This window comes from Anolis sagrei, chromosome 1 (assembly GCF_037176765.1).
Source record: "Anolis sagrei isolate rAnoSag1 chromosome 1, rAnoSag1.mat, whole genome shotgun sequence".
NCBI classification, from domain to species: Eukaryota; Metazoa; Chordata; class Lepidosauria; order Squamata; family Dactyloidae; genus Anolis; species Anolis sagrei.
Genome location: NC_090021.1, coordinates 32428380 through 32449495, shown reverse-complemented (window position 1 = coordinate 32449495; position 21116 = coordinate 32428380). Strand labels below are relative to the sequence as shown.

The 21116-nt window shown below is 41.1% G+C and overlaps 1 protein-coding gene across 1 annotated transcript in view; it reads right to left on the bottom strand.

The window, feature by feature from the left end:
- Positions 1 to 21116, bottom strand: part of DTL (denticleless E3 ubiquitin protein ligase homolog) — a 37291-nt gene that overhangs the window by 10330 nt on the left and 5845 nt on the right. The window contains exons 10-13 of the mRNA XM_060754313.2: positions 19562 to 19666; positions 12312 to 12424; positions 5161 to 5250; positions 3937 to 4072 (exon numbers count right to left, since the gene is read on the bottom strand). Of these exons, the coding sequence (XP_060610296.2) occupies positions 3937 to 4072; positions 5161 to 5250; positions 12312 to 12424; positions 19562 to 19666 (444 nt within the window). The remainder of the gene's footprint in view (positions 1 to 3936; positions 4073 to 5160; positions 5251 to 12311; positions 12425 to 19561; positions 19667 to 21116) is intronic.

The following is a 21116-nucleotide window of genomic DNA, read 5'->3' as shown; positions in this document are numbered from 1 at the left end:
TCGACAATACGATGTCATGAATCTCCATGAACATGTGGAGACCACGTTTGAAGACCACTAATCAAGAAAAGTATGACCTTGTTAGAATTTATAAGCATTCATGTAATGGCACACAGGTAACTCAGCTGCTAAACTGAATAACTTTGTCTTTAAACTGCCAAGGATAAAGACATGCCACTGCAAAAATATATTTGGTTAGCAGAGCATGGTTGTTTCTTTGCAGTTGTAATTGCCCAAAAGATACACACTCCCTTGAAACCTCTTAGTTAAAATACGCACTCAGAAATAAAAACCAAAGACTTCTTTGAAAAATAATATATTGTGCTTACTCGTAAACAACTTGCATTAATTTACCATACGGGCACATTTCTTATTAAAGTTCAATTACAGATAGACTTTGTGTTGAGTACACAGGGTATCATTCTTAATCAATTGTCCATAGTCTTTAAGTATACTTGTACTAACTGAAGTCCATAGTCATATTGTTTCCGTTAAAGTCCTAACAGCAACCTCCTTTTATTGAAAACCAAACATATATATGCATCCATCCTGTTCAAATATCAGCCAGCACACCAACGCCTTAAATTAAGAAATTGTTTCCCAAGATCTACAGAGATACTCGCAAGAACACCTCAGCAAGCGGGAGTCCAAAAGTGGCAGGCTAAAATCCAGAACCTCACCCCATGGCTGATACCAAATGAAAGGCTCCCTCCTGGGCACACAGAAGACTGGGCGACTTGGAAGGCTCTGGCACCACAAGATGCAGAGCCAACCTTAAGAAATGGGGCTACAAAGTGGAGTCCATGACATGCGTGTGTGGAGAAGAGCAAACCACAGACCACTTATTACAATGCAGTCTGAACTCTGCCACTTGCACAATGGAGGATCTTCTTATAGCAACACCAGAGGCATTCCAACTGGCCAGCTACTGGTCAAAGGACATTTAGCACAATGCCAAGTTTTTTTTAAAGTTTGTGTCTTTTAAATACATTACAACTGTACCCTCAGTTCACTTCTGATATGATAAATAACCTCCATTGCGGTCTGATGCAAACTTAATACAAAATGGAGTCCTGAGTCTAAACATCCACAGTACAATCACGTCTATAACTTCTCTCACACCAAAGAGGTACAGTCAAACTGGCAAATCAACATATGCATAGAATACAGTTAGTAAATATATACATTAGCAAATGAATAGTGAAAGACTTGGGAGGTTGCTATTTCCAACAAGCCCGATCCCCAGTTCCTGAGTACCTGCTACTTTCCTCATCTTTCCTTTCTTTGCAACTAAAGGCCACTGTCTTGAATACTCTTGTGGCACCATTTATGCCACTGCGCCTAAGAAACTACAACACAGAAAAAAAAAATCAAACCCTCCACTTGTGGCCAGAACTCAACACGTGTTCTTTCTGATCCCATTCCCCCTCCATCTTTCTCCTTTCCCCCCTTGTGGCCTGCAAATGAAAGATCCTCCAGCATCCATTTCTCTTGTTCTTACAGTGCAAAACGCAAATGGCCCCACTGAGAGCAGTTTACAAAATAAACTAGCCATGTAAATCTGCAATAATCCTACTCACGGCGGAATTTTAGAATTTTAAGTTACAGTTTAACAACATAAACCCTTGAAATTACAACAGAAGGATCAGCGGGGCACAAGCTAAGGAGGCAGTTAAATCTGTGCAATTGCCCTAAGGCTCCTCATTATTTCCAGGCTTGTGGATTTTCAGTGGAGAGAAGGGGTGGGGCAGAAAAAGGTTGTCTGCTCTTAGCTTGGAACCATCCCGAGATTACAAGATAACTAACATTCCTGTTATTCAAACCATTCTATGTCCTACCCAGAGGGATTTGGATAAATATGGCTTTACTATTATATACAAGACAGTCTGGACTGGGAAACTGTATTTAAAGTTTACATTCCTTGTCGTTGCATTGTTTTGGAACAGTAATAAATACACACACGCCTGTCCTGAAAGAAATCCTCACTAAGTATGAGCGCTTTAAAGATAACTACACACACAAAATGTATTGCTTTTACTTTTATAGTGGTCTGGAGTTCCTTGGGACGGAGGCATGTGAAACTTTAGGAGCTCTTTAACCAACCTGGTAGAGAATTTAATACCTCGCGGGGCACTTTTGTTTTCAATTTAGCAACATAGCAGATCTCTTTTCATTTACGCAAAGCCAAACATTCTCTTTCCTGCAGAACAGGTGCCACCCTTCAGGACTTTTGTGTGCACAAAAGCTGTTACGAAGACTTGTTCCAGTTCCAACTGGCTTCCATCCAGGGCCGAGTGAACGATCCTCGAGCCATATAGCAGGGCTCCTCCTTCATCTCCTTTCTCCTAAAGCTCATTACGTTACCTCCAGAACAGGACTTGGAGGCATCAGTTGAATAAACAGCGAAATCTTGAGGCTGTAGATATGTTAAATTATTTATCAGACCTCATCCATAATTATTACTCTATTTGAGAATTATATTACCTTTTAAATAGATTCTAATTAAATATGTTAAAGAAAATAAATTAAACTCATTCAGGTTGCTCTGAGTTTTTCGGGCTGTATGGACATGTTCTAAAAGCATTCTCTCTTGACGTTTAGCCCACATCTTTGGCAGGCATCCTATCAGAGGTTGTGAGGTCTGTTGGAAACTAGGCAAGTAGAATATTCAGTAGGGAGAAAGAACGCTTGTCTGCTTGAGGCAAGTGTGAATGTAAAGTGTGAAGCCTTGCAGCTTCAAGGCTTGGCTGCTTCCTGCCTGGGGAACAGGCAGAAACACAGAAATGCTGGACCACTCTAACAACGACCATGTCAGACTACACTAAGACGACACTGAAATCCACAAGCATGTGGACAATCTCTTAACAGAAAGGAGGAAACCATGAAAATGAACAAAATATGGCTACCAGCATTTAAAAAACCATCTAAAATCAAAATAGTAGATAAAGGACAAGCCTTAAAAAGCAGGAGAATTCCAGACAAGAATCAATCAGGGCCAGCTAACCCCCCCCCAACAAAGGATTCCCCTAGGCAGGAAGCAGCCAAGCTTTGAAGCTACAAGGCTTCACACTTCAGATTCACACTTGCCTCAAACAGACAAGAGTTCTTTCTCCCACCCTGGACATTCCACAGATATAGAAACCCCACTTGCCTAGTTTCCAACAGACCTCAGAACCTTTGAGGATGCCTGCCATAGATGTTGGTGAAACGTCAGGAGAGAATGCTTCTGGAAGCCAGTGATTTTGGCCATGAAAGCCTTTGAGAACACATTTATAGTTTTAATGATTTAATGTATAGCTATATGTTGTTGTAAATTTGTGATATACTGTTTTTTATTGTATGCGAGGTATTGAATTCTTGCCATTTATTTGATGTGCATCGCTTTGAGTCCCCCCAAGGGATTCAAATTTATTTATTTATTTATTTATTTATTTATGTAATAAATAAATAATGAATTGTTCCTGTACTTGCCACTGTTCAAGTTAAACTTTTATCTATTCTCTCCATGCCATTATTTTGAACACATCCTTCACCACACCCTAGATTTTAAAATACCTACTGCAATGCCTTGAAGTAATAGGCTGACCTCTATAGTGCCCAATGAAGAGCATTATTCTCCTTACGTATCTCCACAACCTTTCAACACTCAAGGCTGCTACCATACTTTAAAAGAATTCATTGAGGACACTTTGTTGTTTCACCTGCACTCCTAACCTGACCATCTGAATCAGCCATGTGTGTTTCAGGAGGTAAACGTGACGAAAATTAGCCGCAGGCTAGGGTTGTATCTCACAAACTGTCAGATATCATCCTTACACATGTGCCACTTTCATGTTAGTGCCACTTGAGCTACATTTGAACAGAATATACATTATGTCTCTGTTCCATTACTGGCCCCATAGTAGAAAATTTCTCAAGCTCCTCAGATGATCTTACCAGTTCCATTTTGCCCTTCCACTTTCTTCTGGCAGGCCCAACCAACCAAGCTACTCTTTTCCGCCTGGGTTTCTTCCGCAGAGTGCTGTTTTAAGCGCCAAATCTTTATGGTGTTGTCATCTGAGCATGTGGAAATCTGCAAAACAGGAAATAAGAGTCAACTGGGAAATGCTGTACTTCCTAAAGGATAATACGTGCTGATTCTGTGAGCAGCGAAAGCGTGGAGACTCTGAAGCTGGTACATGCCAGGGAGGCAACCTCAGAGCTCTTTTATTTCACTGAAAATCTCAGGCTCGCTCACCATAGATTTTAAGGGAAGTGACACCCCATTTCAATAAAAAATCAGGTGAAATTACAACCCAGAGCTCTTTCCACTCTGCTCTAGCAGGATCATAAAACCGCCCAAATGGCTTTATCATTTTTAAGCAACTGATTTATAAATTATGTTTCAACTTAAAATTCCAGAGAATTTGACAGGATTAAAAAGAATGAAACATGGCACTATGGGGCACAATTCCAATTGATTTTGACCTATAACATCTGGTTCTAATAGCTATCTGGGATGCCTTTGCGCTACTGAGATGCTGACTGTAGTTACTGTTTATGTTTCCTGCTGCTTTTACAGATTATGGGGTTTATATCTGATTTATACTAGTTACATTTTGTAATTGATTTAAAAACATTTTATTGTTTCTATAAAAAGCAGTGCATATTTGCTCAGCAGTCTTCATAACATCCCTGTGAAGCAGTTAAATACGTATTATCTCCACAAGGGCAAAGGGAAGATTGGAAGATGCTGGTCGCCCATGGTTGGATAGCGAGGCAAAACTACAGCATCCCACCCATATTTTTAAAGGTCTGTTATGGTGGTGGGGCCAGGAAAAAGCCCTTTCTTGAGAATTGTAAGACTGGACGGTTCATACAGGGAGATAATCTTTCAGATACTGTGGATTTAAGCTGTATATGGCTTTATTGGCTGCACTGGGTCTACTGGGAAAGGATTGGCTAGGTTGGCAGAAGCTGGGGCTGGATCTGAACCACCAACCTTTCGGTCAGCAAGTGCAGCAGCTCAGCGGATTAACCCCTTGCGCCCCCAGGGGGCCCTCAGGATTGGCTATCCATGCTTTAATAGCAGGTGCTCGAATTGCTTTTATTAGTAAAGTTTCTAGAATTCCAGTGACAAGAGATAAACACAAACACAACATTTGGAATGTGGAAGCAAACCTTGGTGAAGTCCGATGGACACCAGGCAACAGAGGTGACTTCTTGCAAGTGACCATGGAGCATCATGGGAGGAAGATGGGGCTCAGACACCTGGAAACCAAAAAATAAGACTAAGTATCAGAAGCAACCAATGCCCCCGAAGGCAATGGAAGAAACATTATGGAATAAATATATCAGGTAAGATGCTTGTGTATCAAGGCCTCCAGCTATTGCTGAAGGCAGAAACAAAAAATCCACTTTGATCAAGGAGAACATCCCTCTATTTACAAGCAATCTGTAACTACAATACAGGTTGATCATCCCTTATCTGAGCCTCCGGTGGTGTTAAGGATTAAACCCTTGTGCTGGCAGCACCACAGGAGAGTTAAACCTTCCCTATGCTATCAAAACCACTATATATAGGGTGGGGGGGTGGGTGGTAGAGTTACATTTAAGAATGTACCTGTTCTGACTTACATACAAATTCAACTTAAGAACAAACCAACAGAACCTGTCTTGTTTGTAACTTGGGGACTGCCTGTACATCACATGCAATCTTCCTCCTTGCAAACATTCTAGAAGATCCAGATGAAGGAAGGGAACAAGTATGCGGGAAGAGGGGGCTTTCAATCACATTTATGTGCCCTGCTCTAACACCGAAGAGTTCAGAGCGGCTTCCCTTTGGCTCGCAGACAGGATTCCATCAAGAGAGCTTACAGCACTGAAGCTGCTTAATTTCAGCAGTGAAACATGTGCTTTCGAGAATATTTCTTGAGCAAGGTAGAATCCAACGAGTTACAAAATACAAAATCCCCTTGGAAGCCCATTTTGCTGGTCTGAAAGTCAGCTGATCCACCAGCACATTTGCAAATCCTGCTCCAAGACAATGAGGCATAGAAATGTGGCAAAGGTCCTCTTGATGCCCAGTTCTGTAGCAGATTCCATGTTACACAGCATGCATTCAAATTTCTCTCTAAATGAAAATTACAACACAACTGCATCTGGGAGAGTCCAGTGAAACCTGCTTCCAAGTACATGCAGAGGACTACATACAGCCTTAACAGGTCACTCCAACACCCTTTGACAGCCCTTGCTGTTTTGAGCACAATAAATTTAGAACAGGCCCCGCAGCTAGACCTGCTTGCAGTGACTCCATGCAAAATAGGAAGGGAGAAGTATTCTATCTGGCAGTTATTTAGAAATGCAATTACAAGAGGTTTTTTGTTGGCTATGCTAAGCCTTGTTTCTTCTATAATACGAGTGCGGGATTTGTGGCTCTCTGTAATAATAATAATAATAATAATAATAATAATAATAATCTTTATTTATACCCTGCCAGCATTTCCCCAAAGGGGACTCGGGGCGGCTTACATGAGGCCAAGCCCAGAAATGCATTACAATACAGTAACAAAAAACATAAGGCAATATATTAAAATAAAACAAGACAAGCATAAAATATAACAAAACAATACAAAATAATACAATAGAAAATCAAACACAATCACAAGGAGCGGGCCACATGTGTAAAATACAATGATAAAAACTCAGGATGAGATAAAGATAAAAACCTACATATTTGTAAAGGAGACTCATGAACGGAGTAGTAGTGACAATCCTTCGTACGGACAGGAGACAATACAATATACACCCATTATAGAGGAGCATGACAAAGGAGATGAACGATCACTCCCTATATCAGAGACTGGAAAAGTTACTTCTTACTGTGTGCCTCCCAGAAACCCACAGCCTGCATAGCCAGTGGCTTAGCAGGCTGGGGCATTCTGGGAGATATAGTCCAAAAATAGAGGAGTATAGTATCTAGATAGATATTCTATTCTGCTTTGGTCAGGCCTCATCTGCTTTGGAGACTAGGGTGCAGAGAAGTGGGTTCAAATTGTAAGAAAAGATATTCCACCTAAACATTAGGAAAAGCTTCCTGATAGTTGTTGGGCAGGAGGTTTTAAACAGAGGCTGGACTGTCAACAGTGCTGGAATGGCCCTGGTAGTCTCTGCCAACGCTATGATTCTCGTGCACCAGCTGCGACCGTACATCGTGAAGTCGGATCTGGTCAGGGTAGTCCATGCCTTAGTCACCTCCAGACTGGATTACTGTAATGCACTCTACGTGGGGCTGCCCTTGAAGACGGCTCGGAAATTTCAATTGGTACAACGGGCGGCAGCCAGGTTACTAACTGGAGCGACTTACAGGGAGTGGTCAACCTCCCTGTTTAAGGAGCTCCATTGGCTGCCGTTCATTTTCTGGTCCCAATTCAAGGTGCAGGTTCTTACCTACAAAGCCCTGAACAGTTTGGGACCCGCCTACCTGCGTGACCGCATTTCTGTGTACGAACCCACGCAATCTCTTCGTTCATCTGGAGAGGCCCTGCTCTCGCTCCTGTCCCCTTCGCAGGTGCGATTGGTGGGGACGAGAGAGAGGGCCTTCTCTGTGGTGCCCCCCCCCCCCCCCCGACTCTGGAACTCACTTCCTAAGGATATCAGGCAAGCCTCCACATTGGCAGTCTTTAGGAGGAGCCTGAAAACGTGGCTGTTTCAGTGTGCCTTCTCTGAATAAGGAAATAATTCCCAGTAAAATGTCCTCAGAAGCACTTTAATTACTCGTTGGGTTGCTCTCCCTTTATTTCTTTTAAAATCCTCTTACCAGATACAACCTACCTCTGTTCACACCCAGCGTTTATTTTTTTAAATCCGTGCGTGTTATTGTTTTATATGTGATTTATATTAATTGTATTGTTTTATTTGCTTATTGCTTTTTGTCTTTTGATGTGTTGTCGGGCTTGGCCTCATGTAAGCTGCTCCGAGTCCCCTTGGGGAGATGGTGGCGGAGTATAAATAAAGTTTTATTATTATTATTATTATTATTTATTGTAACTACCAGGTAGATACAAGGTCTCTTTCTGGAATTCACATGCCTCTTCTATAAATGCCATGGACTGGGTTTTGGTCACACATTTGTGCTAAACCACCAGCAGCTTTTCAAAACGGTTCAGGAGCAATTGAAAAGAAATTACTTCACGCACTCAGAATCATTACACTGAGTATGAATGGGGAGTAACCTAAGTTAACCCCATGCAGCAGAATCTCAGATGCCTATTTCTATTTTTCAATAAGCTCTGCTTCCTGAAGCTATGAGTCACTATTCGTAATGTGATATTTGATGGGGATTTGCACTGATGACTAAGCGGGCCTAACATATTTTTCACCATGTGTGTAAATGAAGCTCGCAAGGATGTATGAAAGGCATAGAGGCATGAAAGGATGCTCCACTTTGCCTGATCCAGTTCTTTTGCAGAAGCCATTTCTTTGCCCTGGCAGCTTGAAAGCTATATATAAAGGTCTTAAGCAGAATACAGAAGACTGATTGAGTCTGCTCAACTCATTTTAAGAGGGCTTTCCTTCCAAGTTTAGATCTGCTTCTTGCCTATTTTTTCCTCAATGTCCTGTTTAAAATCCACCCTCCTTCACAAAGCAGACAATACCATGGAAACCAAAGCCCTTTTAGGGAAGACAGCTAAGCTCTTGGTAGAGAAAATACCTTTGTTTACATTTAGCAGATTTTTCTCTCAAAGTGTAGCAAGATCCCTTAATCCCTTATTAATGAGAGCAGGCAAAAGAACATTATTTCCTATTGGATCTAGATTCAGAAGGGATATTAAATGCCCTCTGCATCTGGATAAAGTGCGTAGAATTCAGAGGAAAAAACACCCCAAAACCTATCCATTCTCAAAATGTTCACCTCAGAATTATGAGATGGCACAAACGGGAAAAGGTTGGTTCTGGATTGCCTTATTTATAATGTAATTATAAGCCTTATTCAGTGCCTTTGAAGTAAAAAGAAAACATTCCTGATAAAAGAAGTTGAAGCCAAAGGACAGCCTACAGTTAAGGGCTGAGATACTGACAGATGATCCCATTTGGAAAAGTTAATCCATGTACAGAAACAAGTCTGCATTAACTGTGAATTATATATATATGTACCAAATACTTTGGTGCTGCCTAAATCATGATTCCCAGCAACGTTGTTGCATTATGCTGTGGCAAAAAACAAACAAACCCAACTCTGGTTTATGTAAGTGTAACAAAAGCTTATTTCTTTCATACAACCAGATACTTGGATACCTTTGCAGGTGCAGTTGGTGGGACGAGGGACAAGGTTTTCCCAGTGGTGGCCCCTCAGCTATAGAACTCCCTCCCCAGCGAAATCAGGTCAGCCCCCTCCCTCCTGACTTTCAGAAAGAAAGTAAAAGCATGGGCCTTTGGCCAATAGTGCAGTGCAATAAGTGAAGTGGAATTATGTGCAATAACGAATGAAACTGCCTTTGAATATGTCCTTGGATTGCATGATTTTAATAATGTGTTTTAATGTTTACTTTTTTGTTTTAATGTAAATGTTTATTTTTTATTGTCTATTGATACGACATCAAATTGCTGCCGATTATAAGGCTGCTCTGAGTCCCCTTTGGGGTGAGAAGAGTAAGGATATAAATACAGGAAATAAATAAATAATAAGAGTAATTCAAGAGTGTCGTTACAACTAGCTCCTGTCTCAAGTGTGAAAAATTGTGAGAGATTCTGCTTCTGGGGAGAACAAACAGTGGAAGACATTGAACATTTCTTAATTGACTGTCCAGCATACACTGAACTGCGAGACAGATATTTACATCCAATATTATCCAACTGCAGTTTCCCCAACAGAAATGATATTCTAACATCCCTCTTGCAAGGGCAGGAAAGATCCAGCATAATCAGAGTAAGCCTTTTTATTCTGAAAGCTTTTAAGAAAAGAGCAGATTTCCTGAAAGAAGAACCAGGAAAATAAGATTCTGACTTATCACCTTGTTGCCTTGTTTTTTTACTCGTGTTCTATTTTGAAATGGTCATATGACTGATCAAATAAATAAATATTACTAGAAGTGTGAAAAATTGTTTGGAAAAATAATAAATGCCATACTGTCCCAATGTCTAAAACGGAGGCAAAAAGCCATAGCCCAGGACCAAGCACATGGTTTACACACAAAGGTCAGCCCTTTGTTAGTGATATAAACAGACCTAAGATTCACTATTCATCTCGAATGTGATTTGCTGATCTGTTTGCGTTTGGGGCAATGCACAATGTTGATATCAAGCCCACAGAACCATAAGCGGCTGGCGAGGAGAGACAGGGCCTTCTCGGCTGTAGCCCCCCGCCTGTGGAACACGCTTTCAAATGAAATACGATCGACCCCATCCCTCCTGGCGTTCAGGAAGAAATTAAAATCTTGGTTTTGGGACCAGGCTTTCGGACAATAAACATAAAGCAGCACTTTGACTGGAAATGGATTGGCAAGATGATATATATGAGGATACGGTTTGATTTTTCTATCAATGGGTTTGTGGATTGAGTATTGTTTTAATGACTTTTATGATAATTTGGTTATAATTAATTGCTATTGTTTTAACTCTGTATGTATTTAAGTTTTATACTGTGTTATTGATTTGTGGCATCAAATTGCTGCCTTTGTTAGCCGCTCTGAGCCCCCCCCCAGGGGGGGGGGTTGAGAAGGATGGGGTAAAAAAGCTGTAAAAAAATAAATAAGCAAAGTTGCTCATGTGGGACCATTATACATATGGTAAAGTATACAGAACAGTTTGTGAAAAGACATTATTTCTATGCATTGCATTTGTACACCATGAACTGCAATTGCAGAAAGGGTTGCCAACCCTCCACACTAACCACAAACCCACATACATTGTGTTGTTGGTGTCCAGTCTAAGACAGTGGTTCTCAATCTGTGGGTCCTCGGGTGTTTAGGCTGACAACTTACAGTTATCCCAGCCAGTTTACCAGCTGTTAGGATTTCTGGGAGTTGAACATCTGGGGACCCACAGGTTGAGAACCACTGGTCTAGGGCTGCTAATGTAACTTTGCCAGCAGATACTGATAGTTCTGAGTAAGAGAAACAGTTCCTAACAAGTTACAAGCCAGCTTTCCCACTTCTCTACTCAACATCAGAATCAAGTAGATATTAGCAAGACATCACAATTTATCCTCAATCGGGAATATTTGGAGGGTCCACTGCCCCACTCCCTCAGGGTTTGAACTGTTCTTAACAGGGAACAGTGAAGTGGGAAGAAATACGCAAATTTATGTAGCAAATCACACGAATGAATCCAGGCAATAGCCTTTTAGAATTCAGTACACAAGCTTTTAAGGTAGTTCTAAGAAGCTTAGGAATTCCCTATCTGGAGAGGCCAGCTGTCTTTCTTAATTTTGTTCCCAAATGCTTATGAGTGCCCCCTTCATCTTGTTTTCAGAGCACCAAGATAATAGAAGCCCCTGGGGGAGAGGAGAAGCCTACTCGAGAAGTATGCAAATCTTTCCTTCTTTATACAGATGAGCTTTCGGCAAATTGTATTATTTTAGTTTTGACACAGAAATGTAATTTAGCAGAAAGCAGTATTTCATCCTGCTTGTTTCATTCTCGATGGGATTGGCCTCAAAATTTCTAAATAAACATACTTGAGAGTGGAAAAATAACATAATAAATATTTGCATTTTCCCCACACATCAGCTCAACATGCCGGCTAAGCTTCTCAGCTGCCACTCAGCGCTTAGGAATTTTGCTCAAGGCTCTGGCTGAGCCCTTGCTGTAATAATGCAGAGGTCTTAACTCTTCGAAATTAAGCAGCCAGGAGCAGGCATGCAGGAGGGAGGAGCAGACCCAAGTCTGATGCAAGGGCCCATAAACAGGGGAAAGTGCGGGAGGAACAAGCGAGAGACAATCGAAACAATTAAATCAACCAGACGCTGATGAATGTGGATTCCTGTTAAATATGAAGCAAAAATTATCACCTTGTCATAGCTAGACAAATAAATAGAATTGAAGAGGGATTTTATAGACCCATTAAAACCAGATTAAGATCAGCAACTTGAAATAAGCAGCAGCAAGGAGAGAAGAGGAAGGCAGAAATTTGGCTCTGCTTTATATCTAGGCTTATGCTCAGTCTTGACAGCTATGCAAGTTATGTGCGGCATGCCACACAGAAGGCAGAGTATTTTTTTCCTTGACTACAACTCCCAGAACTCCCCCATCATCCAGCATCAGCCCTGTGAGCAACTTCTCACCTTCGCTGCAGACATAACAAACACAGAGATAGGGATCCTTGCTGCTTACCTTCCAGATGTAGGCATTGTGGTCACTGGATCCGCTGATCAAGAACTGGTCGTCTGGGCTAATGCTGGATTTGACATAGAAACTGGAGTTTTGATGCCCACTGAAAAGTGACTCTGAAGTACAAGAGGGAAGAGGGTGGGGAACAAGCACAACAACAGATTCAACTTAGAAGAGTTTTGACCACACAGGCCGATATTACAGGGGTTTCCTGCTTAGTCACATCCCCCAATCCAAATTGTTAAGCATATTTCTTTTTCCCTCTAGGGCAGGCATAGGCAAATTTAGGCCCTCCAAGTGTTTTGGACTTCAACTCCCATAATTCCTAACAGCACTGGGGTCTTTTTACTCTAGCTCCCATGGGTAGTTATCACCTGAAAGGCCAAAAGTAGTAGTAGTAGTAGTAATAATAACAACAACAATCTTTATTTATATCCTGCCACCATCTCCAAAAGAAACTTGGGGCGACTTACAAGACACTGCAGAGAAGTATATAACATAAATGATGCAACATCACATAAAAATTATAAAAACTAAAAATGTATATAGAAGATCCTATAAGACTGTAGACAAGGAGGAAGCGGATGTTAAGCAAGAGTCTATGATACTTTTGTATGTATTATTTAAATAGTAGATTGTGCCTCCTTAAATGAAAAATAAAGGACATTTAATCAACTATCAAGTTTGCAAACTTTGTGTTTTGTTTGTTAAAAAATGCAACGCAACTGTTTGGTCTGCTTCTGACACGATAAATAAATAAAAATAAGGGAAATGCCTATTTGAATAAATAAATAAATATTTTAAATGATAAAACAATCACTATCAACACATAAAATAATATAAAATAACACAATTTAAAATGCAGAAATGTCTGTAGTTAAAACTAGCTGCCATAGGAAGCCGAAATATAGGAGGCAAGGACAGCAAATGTTAGCAGGGAAAGGAGGGTTCTAAGAAAGGGCGTACAAACTATAACCTTGGTTGTCACATTGCCCTAGTACTGTCACATCTGTCAGGCAGTGTCTCCATTGTGCCATTACCCTTCATCTTTTAGGCCAACTAACTTAGGTTTTTTTTATGTTTCACTGTGGTAAGGATTGGAATAGTTAAGGAGAAGAGCATAATAGCAAACAGAGATATTTGAAAGGGCACAGATGTGAAGGAAAACAAAACATTTTCACTAGGATCCTTCATCTAATATCCTTCTGCAAATTCCCATTATGAGATAACTGGTGTGAACAAATGTCTGCACTCACTGGACCCTACCCTTGCTAATGCATTCCCAAGCTTCATCCCAGCTAATTGCTGAAATTGATCCATGGGGATTTATAAAGTCTGCATAGGGGAGAATATTGGGCATTCACAAGCTCAATGTGGGGCAGAACAGGCTCCCAATTTCAAGTCTTCCTGTGGAGACCAGATAGGTCAATAGGGTTGCAACTGGCATGGGATTTTTGGGAGACAAGCGTACCAGAAAAAAGTGTGTACAGTACATAAAAACAGGCCTTGCTACTAGGAAACTATGTCCACATCCTACCCTATCCAGGACAAAATTATCCTCTATGCCAGTGGTTTTCATAATCCTGTCAGGTACTCTCTGACATCCTTTTGTTTACCACAGTGGTTCGCAACCTGTGGATCCCCAAATGTTTTGGCCTTCAACTACCAGAAATCCTAACAACCTGTATTATTTATTTATCGTGTCATCAGCAACCATACAATTGTATTACAATTCTAACAGAGCAAAACAAACACACAGATTAAAAAGAAAAAGAAGAAAAAACACACAGATTTTGCAAATTTGATAGTTGGTTAAATGTCCTTTGACCAGTATGTGGCCACTTGGAGTGCCTCTGGTGTTGCCGCAAGAAGGTCTTCCATTGTGCATGTGGCAGGGCTCAGGGTGCATTGCAGCAAGTGGTCAGTGGTTTGTTCTTCTCCACACTCGCATGCCGAGGATTCCACCCTGTAGCCCCATTTCTTAAGATTGGCTCTGCATCTCGTGGTGCCAGAGCGCAGTCTGTTAAGCGCCTTCCAAGTCGCCCAGTCTTCTGAGTGCCCAGGGGGGGAGTCTCTCATCTGGTATCACCCATGGATTGAGATGCTGGGTTTGGGCCTGCCACTTTTGGACTCTCGCTTGCTGGGGTGTTCCAGCGAGTGTCTCTGTAGATCTAAGAAAACTATGTCTTGATTTAAGTCGTTGATGTGCTGGAGATTTCTGGTAAACTGGCTGGGATTTCTGGGCGTTGTAGGCAAAACACCTGGGGACTCACAGGTTGAGAACCACTGCTCTATGTTGTTCCAAATGTCTGACCACAATGAGTGACAGCAACTTTACTGCAGCTGTATTCTGAATGCTACCTCTAGTCTGTCTCACACTCAGTAGCAACTGGGGCCTTTTTGTGCTAATATGACTGTGTGCAAGACTCATTTAGTTCCCATACAACCCAGGAAGCACTTACATTAACTTAGGGTTCTCAGATTTTAAAGATTCTGTCAGCAAAGAGGTATCTGTTAGCTACTAACTAACTGGCTCACAAGTTCCTGCTATTTCTTTAAGTCTTCTGGCATTCAGCATGTCAGGGAAGCCGTTACTCATTTCCTGCAACTGGTATCTTATTTCTTCAGGAGGATGTTAACTGGCCGAGTGGCACGGGTCCCATGGCTATTTTTAAGAACTCTCCACACCACACCTGACCTATCATGTCTTGGAACTACTGCCCCACATAGCTAAGGTTTCTGATATGTCAAGAACTGAAAGTACATGTCACTAACAGGGAAAGTTATATCTGGATCAAAAACACCCAGGACTGACGGGAGGATTGGAAAGGACACATGTTGAGCACAGAACGTTACAGAGGGCCTCTATTAGGAATGGGACAGAAATTTGTTTCAGGTCATCTAGGCCCAGAATGTGTCTAGTATGTACTTCCAAGAGTTGAACACAAACTGGAATCAGTATCTATTATGGGTTGTATGTTCTGGGCACAATTCAAGAACGATAGTGACAAAGAACGACTAAAATAATCAAAGGTCCGCAAGCCAAGCCCTGTGAGAAGCAGCTTGGGGATTTAGGTATGTTTATACTGGAGACGAGATGGCTGAGAGGAGACATGATAGTGATGTTTACATAGCTGAAAGGATGTCACATAGAGGAGGGGACAAACTTCTGCAGTTCTAGAGGCCAAGATACTGAGCAATAGATTCAATGGATTCAGCTAAACATTAGGAAGAACATCCTGATGGTAAGAGCTGTTGAGCAGTGTGGTATGGAGTCTCCTTCTCTGAAGACTTTAAAGCAGAGGCTGAATGGCCATCTGTCAGGAGTGCTTTGCTTCTATGTTCCTGCAGGGCAGTATGGGGTTGGACTAGATGGCCCTTGAAGTTCTCTTCTAACGTTATGCTTGCATGATTTGCAAACGCTGTTTTATTACCTGGGAGAATACTTCTCTATGTCCTCCACCACCATTCAATGGTCAATTTCTGCCTGAAGTTAAGTATAGAATAATGACAGAGGACCTACAAATGCCTAGAGAAATGTTCTCCCTAAGAATCTATGGGTCATCCAGTGGAAGTTGACCATAGTGTCATGCTGGAGGATCTAGAGATTTCTAGAGAGAACACATAAATCAAATGTGCAAATCATCACATCCGCAAAAGTGAAACCCACAAATGTGGAAGGTCACTTGTACATCTTCTTTCCCTTTCCAAACTTTCTCTGGACAATGCACATCCTTTTCTTGTATGAATCCGTAAAGAAAAGTTATGCATGTTGCACCTATGGTTTAAAGTCTATACAGACAATCTCCAACTGACAAACATCCGACTTACAAATGACACATAGTGAAGGACCGGGGTTGAGACAACAGGAAATGAAAAAAATCTATCCCTCGGAATGGAAACTTACTCCTGGAAGAGCCATCATGGGGAAAAGATGTCTCCAATGAAGCTTTATCACCAATCCTTGTTTCCTCAAAAACCCTTTTTTTTTTTCAAAATCCAATTATCACAGAGAGAGAAAGTGAGGTGAAATCTTCTGAACAGGGGCACAGACAGCAAAACAAACACCACAGGGGTGTTAACACTTCCCTATGCTACCCAAAGCTATATATGTGTGTGTGTGTGTGTGTGTGTGTGTGTGTGTGCGTGCGCCTGGAGTTACACTTTTAAAATGTACCTGTTCCAACTTACATATAAATTCAACTTAAGAACAAACCTACGGAACCTATTATGCTCCTAACATGGGGACTGCCTGCATATTGTAAGTAAAAGTAACGGCTTGTCTTCTCACTGGGATTGTACAGTTCCCTTTGATATTCAAGTGTACAGGGTGCAGTATGAGCTCAGACCCTTGGAATGCAGACATGTTTCTACAGAAGGTTTGTCTGCCGCTGAGTTTCCTCCAAAAAGGGGGAAAAGGTGAAGCAATTATGCTCAAGAAACTCTTGAGGCAAAGAGAGATTTCAATCAGATGGAGTACAAAAGGGAAATGAGCAGCACCTGCTCTTTCCAAACTTACTGGATTCTGCCTATTTGCTGCTCTCTGGTGGCCTGAAAGAGGCTCTACTGAGATGCAGAAAATACACATTCTCCAAGATCTATAGTTTGTAAAAAGACTATCCTATTTCATTGATTCTAAGACACATACTAATTTCAGTACCAACCGAAAAACCCATATAGATCGATAGATAAGAGATAGACAGGGTGTGGCAGCATAACTTTCTTTTTTAAAATGCGTGCAATTCAGTCGGTTGAAGACGTAGCGGAGTGCTAGTGGTCTCGTTCGAGAGGCGGGAGTATAAAGTTTTGTCCTGACACAGTTCAGTCGCCATCATGCATTGGAACAGTGAGGAACGTGCTTTTGCCGCTGAAGCCTGCTTTTCGAGTGGATGTTCTGTGATCGCAACCCAGCGCGCCTTTCAGATTTGCTTTAATTTAGCCCCATTGGCCCCTGTCCCAGACCGGAAATCAATTGTGACGTGGGTCACTAAATTCAGACAAACTGCAAGTGTGACAAGACGAAGAATTGGAGTCCCTCGGCTCATTAGATCACCAGAGAACATTGAGGCAGTGAGAGCGTCAATGTTGCAATCACTACAGCGTTCTGTGCGCAAACATGCATCTGCCCTGGGACTTTCCGATTGTTCTGTAAGAATTCTTCATGATGATCTTCATTTCCATCCTTACAAGATGGCAATTGTGCAGGAACTTTCTGAACATGACTTCAATTCTTGGAGGAACACGTGTGAGGTTCTTCTCGAAGTCGTTCCTGAGGACGCTATTGTTTTTTTTTTACTGATGAAGCCCATTTTCATTTGTGTGGATCCGTCAACAAACAAAACATGCGCTACTGGGCTGACAACAATCCTCGAGAATTGCATTAAAGGCCTTTGCATTGACCTAAAATCAGAGTGTGGTGTGCCATTTCCTCAGCTGGTCCCTGGTTCTTTGAGGAATTGGTCCCTGGTTCTTTGAGGAAAATGAAGTCGCAGTGACAGTGAATTTGGACCGGTATGTAAACATGTTACAGGAGTTTTTTTCCCCACGGCTGGATGGGTTGGACTTAAGGGACATTTGGTTCGAACAAGACGGTGCAACTGCATACACTTCAAGAGCATTGATGACTATTTTGAGGGGACACTTCCCAGAGCACCTCATCTCAATTAGGGGGGATTTGGAGTGGCCGGTCCGCTCTCCAGATTTGGCCCCTTGTGATTTTTTTTCTATGGGGTTTTTTGAAATCCCGTGTTTATGTGAACCGTCCAAGGACCCTACAAGATTTGAAGACCAACATCCAGGAAGAAATTGCCAACATAACGCCTGCTATGCTGGCATGAATCATGACAAACACCAGAAATCAGTTTACTCAGTGTATGGAGAATGGGGGACGTCACCTACCTAATTTGATCTTCAAAACTACATAAAACAAAACTTTAGGTATGCGCCTACATTATAAGAAAAAATTCTGATTCATACAATGGGTTTCATTAAGTTTTGAAAAAAGGAAGTTATGCTGCTGCACCCTGTATAATTGCTCCATGGAGGTGTCTCCGGACAACGCTGGCTCTTTGGCTTAGAAATGGAGATGAGCACCAACCCCCAGAGTTGGACATGACTGGACTTAATGTCACGGGAAAATCTTTACCTTTTATACATCATCACCCACATGCCTAAGATGCACTCTGTTTTTAGAGATGTTTATAAAGAAAAGATGTTATCTTAGAATCAAGGATATACAGCAATTAAGCTTATCAATGGATGTCTTTAATAAATGACCATATATACTCAACTATATACGGTAACTTATTAAAGATATCCATTAGTGTCTTTATGTTGACCTCATTATAAGCAGAGGCACCTAATTTTTATGTCAAAAAACTGGGAAAACGTATTGATTGAAGTATAAACTGAGGGTGGGAAATGCAGCAGGTATTGGCAATTTCAAAATAAAAATAGATACCAATAAAATTATATTAGTTGAGCCATTAGTAGGTTAAATGTTTTTGAATATTTATGTAAAACTGTAATTTAAGATAAGACTAAGACTATTAGTAATACTAATAATAACAGAGTAAAATGATAAATAATTTTGACTCGAGTATAAGCCAAGGGGTGATTTCTCAGCCTTTTAAAAAGGGCTGAAAAACTTGGGTCATACTTGAGTACATATGGTATATACAGTATACTATTTCTATGACTGGGGCAACACACATTATATACCAATTGCTAAGAAAAACGAGGAAGCAAGTGCTGACACTTTATGGAAGAATCCTAGGCTTGTTAGAACAGTATATTGTGATGATTTCCAAAGTCTAGTCCTCCAGGACCGCACTTTGTCCATCCATAATCTTGGAAAAATCATCAGAGAAATTGTGATGTAATAATATCTTAGCCATGCCGTACCATGTGTGTGAGTTCTGTGCCATGCAAATATATTTTGAATCAAGATGCTAAAACGTTTTTATTATGATTTGTCATCTCATCCACAGGAACATAAAATGTAACAGAAGAAGAGAACTGTGAAAGGAAAGGCTTTCCACATTATTACTGGCTGGGTTTATATGACTTAAGGTATCAATTATGCCAGATTGCAGTTCAATTCACTCTAGCCCTAAAACAGGCATCACAGAGAGACTTTTCACACAGGACTTTGAGTTAGGAAATGACTGACACAAGGAATTCATAGATCATACCTTCCCGATCTTAATCAATACTTCATATGATTGACATTATTTTACTAATTGTATTCTTACCTGGAGTGGTTTTGAGGCTTGGCATGCTGAACATATATATATTGTCATCCGTACAGTTAGCAAACAAGCTGGTACCAGTTGAATCCAGAACAAGACTAGAATAACCTACAGGAAAGAAGATTGTTTAAATAATATACATAATCCCACTCTTCAGAGAAAATTGAGAGCTACAAGTGAGATCCAGAACAAAAGTCCTCAGAGTCATAGAATCATAGAGTTGGAAGAGACATCATGGGCCATCCAGCCCAACCCCTGCCAAGAAGCAGGAATATTGACAGATGGCCATCCAGCCTCTGTTTAAAAGCTTCCTGGTTTACTGTGTCATCGAGCAATGCCCCTTTACTTCCATTTTTGTCAGCTGGCTGCAGCTATATTCTGTCCTCTCTGAGGTGTTTTTGGAGCACCACCCACCTGGCAACCCTTCAAAAATTGATTTTTTAAAATAAAAATGCACATTTTTTGATAAATGCATAAATGCCAACAGAAAAGGGATCCTTTTTAAAAACACAAGTTAAAGCATAATTAAGTGTGCTTTACATCCAAGAAAGCTCATGCTGAAATAAAGTAGTTCTTAACATGCAGAATGCTCTTTTTAAAAAATGTTAATTTACTGTTGCATTCCTCCTGCAACACACAGATATCTCACTCTTGGGTTTTAATGGCACCATTTTGGCCACTATCTTACTGCTAGCTTTGCTTTCAGAGGAAGTCATCAACTTTAGATGACAGATGTACCCAGTCACAGCCATGCTGGCATAAGGGAGATGGAGGAACGAAGGAGTCCTAAATATACAAAGGAAGTTCTAGAATAGGATGGGTAAAGTGTGGTCCCAAGCTGTCTCTTTGATACCTTACACATATTATAACATATAATCTGGAGGGACCCCATATCTCATTATGTGCTTATATGGAGTACAGGTAAACATTTTGGGTCACAAGCATTTTATGGGGCATTCAAGCTGTATTAAGGGGCATTCAAGCTGTATATAAAAGACAAGCAGTCAGAGAGCTTCTGCAGGAGTCTACCGTATACCAGGCAGCTGTGGACAAGTCTACATAGGGACCACCAAATGCAGCGCCCAAACACGAATCAAGGAACATGAAAGGCACTGCAGACTACTCCAACCAGAGAAGTGAGCCATAGCAGAGCTCCTGATGAACCAACCTGGACACAGCATATTATTTGAGAGCACAGAAATGCTGAGCCATTCTCACAACCACCATGTTAGACTACACAGAGAAGCCATTGAAATCTACAAGCATGTGGACTATTTCAACAGAAAGTAGGAAACCATGAAAATGAACAAAATCTGGCTACCAGTATTAAAAAAACGCTAAAATTACAACTGCAAAACAGAAGAGAGGAAACAATCTGGGACATCTAATCATCTCTCAACAAAAGATTGCCCCAGGCACTGCCTGTCAATCAAATGCTAATAAAGGTGGTCAGTTGAAACATTCACCTAGCTCCAGCAGACAAGAGTCCTTTGTCACACCCTGGTCATTCCACAGATATATAAATCCTTTTTCCTAGTTCCAACAGACCTCACTACCT